This window comes from Stenella coeruleoalba, assembly GCF_951394435.1.
Source record: "Stenella coeruleoalba genome assembly, chromosome: 7".
NCBI classification, from domain to species: Eukaryota; Metazoa; Chordata; class Mammalia; order Artiodactyla; family Delphinidae; genus Stenella; species Stenella coeruleoalba.
In genome coordinates, this window is record NC_137153.1 from 115375866 (window position 1) to 115384920 (window position 9055).

Here is a 9055-nt window from a genome sequence, read left to right on the forward strand (position 1 = left end):
CCACACACGTTGCACACGCACACTCACCATCTCCAGGCTTGTGCCGTGTGCCTGATCGCTAACACATGGGCAGCTGTGGGGAGTGGGCTGAGCCAGCCCTTTGAAGCTGCCAGGCCTGGTGGCCGCCCCCCTTCCCCGTCTCTCCAGTCAGGAAATGAAGTCAGAGGCTTATCCAGAGCAGGCCCCATCGGCCAGGCTGGCGGCAAGAGAGGCCGAGTGCGGGGTCCCTGGCTGGGGCTGGCCTGGCTTGCGTCCAGGGCTGGCTTGGGGCGGGATGTGGGAGCCAAGCTCAGCCTCGCCACCCCAGGCTCTTGAGCTCTGGCATGGATGCGGAGGCGGTGGGAAGGGCTTGAACGCCGTGGGGAGCCGAGGTGCCCAGCAGACCCGGGGCCCCGTGGCCAGGCTTTCATCAGACAGCGCCCACACAGTGCAAGGGGGCTGGTGGTCTACAGCCCCAGGTCCCCCCGCGCCGCAACATGGAGCATCCTTAGGGAGTGAGGCGTAGCACAGACAGCACCAACCTCACCCATCGCTCCTCCCTCTCCCCCAGGAGAAAGAGAAGAAATACATGCTGTCCGTGGACAACCTGAAGCTGCGGGACGTGGAGAAGGGCTTCATGTCCAGCAAGCACATCTTTGCCCTCTTCAACACGGAGCAGAGGTGCGCCTGCCTGCTCCCACGGGGCCCTGGGGAGTAAAGACGGGCCCACGGATCCAGAAGACAGAGAGATCTGCCCGGGCTCCCCAGCAAGTCATTCACTTGACAAATATTTGTTGAGTTTCTAATCTGTGCTACACTCATGTCCAGATCTCGTTCCTGGCCTCCCTCCCGCCACCCCTTCCTTTCTCCTTCCTGCCTTTCCTCCCTCCCTCTCCGTCTCTCTCTCTCCCTCCCTCCCTCCTTCCTCCCCTCCTGTCCTTCTGCAATCACTCGGTTAGTACCTGCCCTGCATGAGATACTGGCAGTACCAGGCCTCTCCCCTCCCAACACAGGGCTGACTCTAGTGGACTTTCTCCTACTCAGAGATGAGGGTTCAATACAGCTGCCAAGAGGGGAAAGCCTGGGAGGGGGCCAATGGGGGTTGAGATCTAAGCCAGGGGCTGCACTGTCATGGGTGCCCCTTTCATGAGAGCTCAGTCCCTTTCTAATAGAGTACTTTACTGCTCATTTCACTAAATCCTCTCAATGACCCTAAAAGGCAGGAATTGTTATTATTAACCCATGTTCCGGATGAGAAAACTAAGGCTGGGAGAGAAGAAGGGACTTGCCACAGCTGGCAAGTAAGAAAGCCAGGATTGGCCCAGAGGCACGATGACCCCAGTCCACGCACGCCCTTAACCACCAAGGTGAATGGGCTTTGCCCCCCATCTCCCCTCACCACCTGCCCCATCTTGCAGGAACGTCTACAAGGATTATCGGCAGCTGGAACTGGCCTGCGAGACACAGGAGGAGGTGGATAGCTGGAAGGCCTCCTTCCTGAGAGCTGGCGTGTACCCCGAGCGTGTTGGGGTGAGTGGCAGGGGAGGTAGGGGAGGGGCAAGCTGCTTAAAATAAGGGGCTCCAGGGGAAGCCATCTACAGTGATGCCAAGCCATTCCATATTTTCCGGCTCTTATTGGGCTCAGAAATAGCAGGGATCCTCCCCCTACCTGCTCTGGGGTGGGATCAGAGTTAACCCTTCCTCCCATCCTTCTCCAGTGCAGTTTTACATGACTCTTTGTCTGACACAGATGGCATTTCCGACATCCCTTTCATATGATCATGCTTTCTTCTGACTGCCTTCACTTTTCTACCCTCTTTCACTGTGACAATGTCTAGAGTTGCCTTACAGTTGGGGTGCAGTGCCCTGGGTTTACTCAGTCCCTCCTCTTTTCCTGTGTGTGTCTGCTACGGCTGTGCTCGTTGGTGGCGGCGGCGATGATGGCAATGCTGGTGTGGTGACCTCTATGGCTTTGGTGTGGGCCTCCCAGGACAAAGAGAAAGTGAGTGTGTCCCTCTCTCATCTTCTGCCAGGCATCTCTAGCCTGGCGACAGATCTGGCCAGGCCTTTAGAATCAGGAAGGGTCCTTGGAGATGTCCTTTCCTAATTTATGGACTGGGAAAGTAAGGCAAATTCTAGGTACTAGAGTCAGAGCCAAGATAAGGCTGAATGAGGGTTTGGGGTCCTGAGAGGCACTGGGGTGGACAGAGCCCAGAGACCCAGAGCTATGGGGGAGCTGGTGTCTTTGTGTACAGGCCAGTTGCTTCTCTCTGTATCTTAGCGTTCCAGGCATCCTTGAAGGGGCTGGGACCCTGGGGATGCCTGGAACCTGGCTTTGAGGTCCTAGCCATCCTGATGCCCTGTCCTCAATGGCAGGCCAGTGAGACGGAGGAGAATGGCTCAGACAGCTTCATGCACTCCATGGACCCACAGCTGGAGCGGCAGGTGGAGACCATCCGGAACTTGGTGGACTCATACATGGCCATCGTCAACAAGACTGTCCGGGACCTCATGCCTAAGACCATCATGCACCTCATGATCAACAATGTGGGTGCACCACCGCGTGGGGGGCGGGTGCTCTCGTGGGACCAGGGAGGCAGGTGGCCAGGTTGGCCTGGAGTAGGCACGGGCTAGTCATGTGGGACCAAGTCTGGGGAGGGAGGCATGGGTCCACGCCAGAGGTATCCAATAGAAATGTAATGTGAGCTTCATATATTATTTTGTAGATTCACATAACCAAGTTGTTCCAAGCATGCTTAAATGCTTTCCAGGAGGGGCTAGGAATATGCATCTTTTGAGAACTCCCACACCATGTTTTGAGATACACACCCCACGGAACCACTTCCACCCATGGCTTAGTGAAAAAGCATGGCCTGAAGGGAATTAGAACTGTGTTGGAATCCTGGCTTTGCCTCAACCCTGTGTGACTTTGAGCAAACAAACTACCCTCTCTGAGCCTCTGTTTTCTTATATGTAAAATATGGATAATGATAGAGTTGAGGATTAAATGAATATAAAGTGCATAACAACACAGTGCCTGGCATGTAGTAGGTGCTCAACATAAATTTAGATGATGAATAAATGAGACACAGGCCTACGGCATAAAAAACCTCAGCATCTCTCCACAAATGTTCCAGAGCCTGGCCCAGGTAACATCTGGGAATTTTTAAGGAGAACATTAACCCATGCCCTACACACAGACACTCACATTTCACCCGATCCAGGCACACATTCACACCTGCTACTCAAGGGCTCAGAAAATTTTAAACTGTCGTCTTCCTTATCTTGGTCCACTGGAGCATACAAGTCTTTGGAAAGGGTGTAACTACCCCATTTTACAGATGAGGAAACTGAGGCTGAAATAAGCTGAGTAACCAGGTGTCCTGGTGCATAATAGGCCCTGAGTGTTCTCCTAGATCTATGACCTTGAACAGTTCACTTTTCTTCTCTGGACCATCTGAGAAAAAGGGCAAGCGGGGAGGCGGGGAAGCAAGGGAGATCTCTTGAGTTTAGGCAGTGGCAGAGCCCCATCCCCGAGCTAGTAGGGCCCGGCGGGGAGGGCAAATTGGTACAGGCGTCAGGTCCCAGCCCTCTCCTCTCTTTGCCCGCCCGCAGACCAAGGAATTCATCTTCTCGGAGCTGCTGGCCAACCTGTACTCGTGCGGGGACCAGAACACACTGATGGAGGAGTCGGCCGAGCAGGCGCAGCGGCGCGACGAGATGCTGCGCATGTACCACGCACTGAAAGAGGCGCTCAGCATCATCGGCGACATCAACACGACCACTGTCAGCACGCCCATGCCCCCGCCCGTGGACGACTCCTGGCTGCAGGTGCAGAGCGTACCGGCTGGACGCAGGTACCAGGGCCGGCTCCCACGGCCCCAAAGCCCCCCAGCCCGGGGCCCGCTGGAGGAGGGCCGAGACCGGGCAGTGACGCGACGGCGTCACCGGGATAGCTCCCACCTGGAGCGAGGGGCGGGGCTTATCGCGGGGCGGGGCTTATCGCGGGGCGGGGCTTGCCGTGGAAAGCTGGCTGCCGGGAGGGGTGGAGCTGGAACATTGGAGCCTCTGGGGGCGGGCTTAAACTCCGGCGAAAACCTAAGGCGCGGAGGGGCGGAGCTTGCGCGCATGGGCATGACAGGCACCCAGCTGGGGGCGGGGCCTCACGGTGGGGCGGAGCCGCTCATCTCTCTCCCCTCCTTGTCCTTCGCTCCCTGTCGCCCGCAGGTCACCCACGTCCAGCCCCACACCGCAGCGCCGAGCCCCCGCGGTGCCCCCAGCCCGGCCCGGGTCGCGGGGCCCTGCTCCTGGGCCTCCGCCTGCTGGGTCCGCCCTAGGGGGGGCGCCCCCCGTGCCCTCCAGGCCGGGGGCTTCCCCTGACCCCTTCGGTCCTCCCCCCCAGGTGCCCTCGCGCCCCAACCGCGCCCCGCCCGGGGTCCCCAGGTGAGTAGGGGCTGAAAGCGGCGGCAGAGACCGCCGGGCGGGCGTGGCCGGGAGGGAGGTGGGGCCGGATTCCGGAGCATCGGCCCAGGTCGCCAGAGCCGGCCCTCTCTGTCCGGGTCACTCGGACCGTGGGTGCCAGAGCCACCGGGGGTGTGGCCGAGGGCTGGCGGAGCCTGCCCCCAGGGAGCGCTGAGTTCCGCAGGTGGTCGTTTCTGGGGAGGGGGCCGTGGGGCTCATCCCACCTGCCCTCTTCTTTCCAGCACTTGCATGGCGCTTCCCTCCTTTTTCACTCTCTCTCTCCCACGCGTTGCCTCCCTTCTCCTTTCCCCTTCTAGCCGCTCTCCTCCGTTCTCCATTCCGTCCTCTACTTCTGTCTCCCAGCTCCTAGTGAGCCTACCTCAGGTCTGAGGATCTGAACCCAAATCCTCTCTGGATGGGTAGATTTTATTCACTTACACTCAGGGCTACCCTGGTGCCCGCACTTCCCAGTCCTGACTCTTTGGACCTGTCCCCGAGGGTTGTGACTGTGTGACCAGCAAGGTGTGTGATGTGTGTGTGGGCGTGCACACGGATGTGAGAGTGTAAGAATGGCACCCAGGCATGCGGTAGGACGTGGAGCAGCTGGGAAAGGGGCCTGGGAGCCATGGGACAGCCTGATGGCTTCCTTCCTTCCCCTTGCCTCTGGCCCTAGCTGGCCTGGACCAACGTGGTGGGTGTGCGGGCAGGAGTGGAGGCTGCCCCATTCCCAGAAATCTCCAGGGAAAAGGGTTCTACTTCATCCCTTGCCTTTGCCTTCTTGATCCATGACCCTCTTTCAAGGAAGCTCACTCTGATATTTAACTCAGTCTGCCCTGTTTCCACTGGCCATGTTCTCTGAGGAAGAACACATCAGACCAATAATATCCATTTATGTTTCCAGATGGCTGGAGGGTAGGGCCATGGGTCTAACCTCCATGAACCTACAGTGAAGCAGAGATGGGGCTTGCTCTATGGTGACCTGACGGCCAAGGCAGATGGGGTAACGCAGGCAGCGTGGTGTTGGTCAGGGGCACTGGACTGGAGTGGGCCTTTAGGCGAGTCACTTTCCCTTCCAGGGCCTCAGTTTCCCTTCCACCAAATGATATTTAACATTCTGCCTTTCTCCCAGGGTTGGTGTGGGGATCAGGGGAGGCAGTGGCTATAGGGATGCCACATTAACTGCAAAAGTGGCTATAGGAACTATTTGCTAACTTCCAATGTGAGTTCAGATTCTTAAGGGTATTTGACATGTCCAGGCCTGTGCTGAGGTGTGACATGAGAACTATGAGATCTGGTACCTGCTCCGCTCTAGTCTGGCTGACACATGGGAAGTCACAGCCTCAGAGGAGAGAGCAGTCTGGGGAGCTTCAAGGCAGCTTGACTTCGGTGAGATCCCAGGGTTGATGGAGATAAGGCTCAGGTGGTGAGGAGTCAGGAGGGCGTTTGGGTAAGGAGCAGCAGGTGGGCAAAAGTTGAGTGCGGAATGCGTTGAGAGCTGCTGGCCAGAGCAGAGTGCAGGTAGAATGAGGAAGAATAAGAAGAGGTTGCCCTGGGGACTTCCCTGGAGGTTCCAGTGGTTAAGATTCTGCACTTCCACTGCCGGGGGCACGGGTTCGATCCCTAGTCAGGGAGCTAAGATCCTGCATGGTGCACAGCACGGCCAAAAAAAAGAAAAACAAATTTGCCCTGGGTAAGGTGGGGCAGGTAGGAGAACCTTCAAAGTCCACAGAAGAGGTTGACTTGGGACTCAGTGCTGTGAGCAGCAGGGAGCCATGGAAGGCTCTTGGGTGGAGACATGACAGCTGGACCCTAAGAAAGCAAGACCTGTCCCTTCTGGAGCAATGCAGGTGGCCCTCTGAGCACGCCAGGCACGAGTGTGCAGGGAGCTGGTGCAAATGCCTCCTGTGTGGGGGCGAGCTTCTGTGTTGTGACTCCGCCCCCGCGTGTGCTTCAGTGTGCCAAGTGGCTGCATGCCCCAGATCCATGCTGCACGTGCCGGCCAGCGAGGTTGCTGGGCGTTGGGGGGTGGGGTGTATGCGTGTTGTTTGTGGGCATGTGTGTCAGCGTGTGCATGCGGGGCCGTGGGGCCTCACCGCATGTGTGTGCACGCCCGGGCGTGTGCGTGTGCGTGTCCCCCCACCCCCAGGCCTGACCCGTCTGTGAGCGTGAACTGCCACGTTGATTTCGTGCTGTCTTTCAGAATCACTATCAGTGACCCCTGAGGAGCGTCAGCCACGGTAGGTACAGGCCTCTCCACCTGCTGCATGAACCGGTGTGTCTGCCCCCTGCCGCACCAGCTCCACACTGCAGGGCGAACCTGGGACCTCAGAGGCAGGCCCCCTCCCTCTCCCTTCTGCAGCTCCAGACTTATTCTTTCCTCTTTCTGTCCTCGCTGCCAGCTGGCTCTCTCACCTCCCTTCTCAGCGAGCCTCGGGACTCAGTGCCACTGCCCAAGACCTCCATGGCTGAGCCTGGGGAGGTCTTGGGACAGGCTCCGCACCCAAGCAGGCAAAGCTGGGTGCTCTCTGGAGGCGTCAGAAAGAGCGCAGAGCTCATGGTTCGTGGTGTTAGGGGCAGGGAGCTTGGCTGGACTCAGGCACCCAGAGGCCTTGGCGTCTCACCCTGGGGTGCGATCTCACCCTAGGGTGCCACACTCACTCCCCGATCTGAGCCCTGCCGCGGGGGCAGGGCAGCCAGCTCCCAGCCTGGGAGCTCTGGAAACCGAATCCACGATAGGGCAGAGGAAGTCAAAGTCCCACCTCCTTTATCGAGCCAGCAAGCGAGCAGCAGCTGGGGGTGAAGGCTCTGGTTATTTGATGATTTGGGAAAGCCTGAGTGTCCCCCCCACCATCAGCCCAGAGCACAGCTCACAGGCCAGGCAGGTCACACCGCCCCTTCCCCTGCCTCCGCGGTACTGTCACTCCTGCTGGTGCAGGACTGAAGGCAGCGTCCTCAGCCCCAGGTGGAGCACCGTAGCCGGCCCGCAGGCTCATCCACCTGGGCCTGTTGCTCCTAGGGGTGACCTCCGCTTTTCCGCTAAGGGGATGACGGTGTCTGCGGACCTGGGCAAGCCAGCTTCTCTGAGTTCCGCCCCAGCTGGGCCCCAAACTCGCCCAGCAAGCCTGCCTGCCACTCCACGCCTGCGCTGACTCTTGCTCTTCTGCTTTTCCCCAGCAGGAAGGGCCCAGCCTCACCTACGCGACCTGCGGCCCCCCGACCAGCTGAGGCTCCCCTCTTAGACTTATAAGCCTGTGGCCACTGGCATCCGGCCGCCTGCCCTCCCTGCCTCCCCAGGGTCCCTATAGAGGACTCGTGGGCTTTCTGCCCACCCAGAGGGGCCTCTAGCGCTCCCTCCAGCCATTCTGTTAGCTTTGCCCTCCTGGTTCAAACAGTGTTCTTTCTCGTGTGTTCCTCCATCAGGCCTGGTGGCTGTCGCGTGGGGCTCACGGCCCCATACTCCCTGAGGCTAGGGATGGCCCTGCGCCAGTGGGTTGAAAGACAGGGGGCCAGAGAAGAGGGAAGCCAGAGGGGGCCGAGCACGTGTCTGGAGCTGTGGGTGCACTGCCTGGTGGTGTGTGAGAGTCTAGCGTGTGTGGAGGGGTGGGCGCTGCCCCAGCCTTTACCCCAGACCCCCGTGAGGCTCTGGCCCCTGCCCATCTCCTGCCCTTCTACCTTCCCTTTCTCGTCTCTCTTCTCTATTCCAGAACCCTTGCCCACACCTGGGTCTTCTGCCCCTCCCCTCCTCTCCCCTGACTGCCGTGCTAGGCTGCCCTTGCCTTACCAGCTCTCTCCCCCTTTTCTCTCTCCCGTTCTCTCTTTGCTTTCTCTCCAACTGCCAGCCGATCGGGTCAGGCAAGTCCATCCCGACCTGAGAGCCCCAGGCCCCCCTTCGACCTCTAACCAGATCCCTCCTATTCCTCGGAGACCTCCCTTTCCAAGCCTGCCTGGACGGCTGTTCTGTGACTTGACAGTGGCTACCCGGCCCCAGAGCTTCCCCTTCATCTGTGACTTAGTCTGTTGTAGTGGTGAGCTGACACATCCAGGCGTGATGTTGGTGAAACTTGTGCCCCTCTGTGGTCTTGCTCCTGCCCAGTTCTATAAATATCTATAAATACTCATATATATATATATATACATATATATATATATATATACACACACACACACACATATATGGCCAAGCCTCACCTCTAGTGTCGGGAATCAATCACCATGCTGTCCTTGAGGAGTCTTGTGGCCCAACTACAAGGGAACGCTGTCACCCTGACATCCCCCTCCAAAGCGTGCCACCTCCGATGAGCCCCCGTCGTACGCAGCCTGTGGACAGCCAGCCCCCCTCTGCCGCCCTCCCGTCCCTACCCCCCCTCGAACACGGGGGTGCCGTACTGGCAGCTGTGTGGTTCTCTGACCACTACCGGTCTTGCTGTCTCTTGGCTGAGAATAAAACCCATTTCTGGATGATGGGGAACAGCGTGTCCTCTGTGGCCTGTGTTCTCTGTGGCGCTCAGGGAGAGGTAAAGGTTTAAACATTGGGGTGAGGGATGGGGAAGGGCCCAGCTATTGCTAGGGTGCTGTAAGATGTGGAGAAAAAAGCCGCATCCTCTCCGAGGCCTAC

At 58.6% G+C, this 9055-nt stretch overlaps 1 protein-coding gene across 1 annotated transcript in view; it reads left to right on the forward strand.

The window, feature by feature from the left end:
* Window positions 1-6851, forward strand: part of DNM1 (dynamin 1) — a 43099-nt gene extending 36248 nt beyond the window's left edge. Inside the window, exons 15-21 of the mRNA XM_079926752.1 lie at window positions 551-660; window positions 1398-1509; window positions 1970-1981; window positions 2356-2526; window positions 3595-3836; window positions 4207-4422; window positions 6641-6851. Coding sequence (XP_079782878.1) covers window positions 551-660; window positions 1398-1509; window positions 1970-1981; window positions 2356-2526; window positions 3595-3836; window positions 4207-4422; window positions 6641-6662 — 885 coding nt within the window. The 3' untranslated portion in view covers window positions 6663-6851. The remainder of the gene's footprint in view (window positions 1-550; window positions 661-1397; window positions 1510-1969; window positions 1982-2355; window positions 2527-3594; window positions 3837-4206; window positions 4423-6640) is intronic.
* Window positions 6852-9055: the final 2204 nt, after the last annotated feature.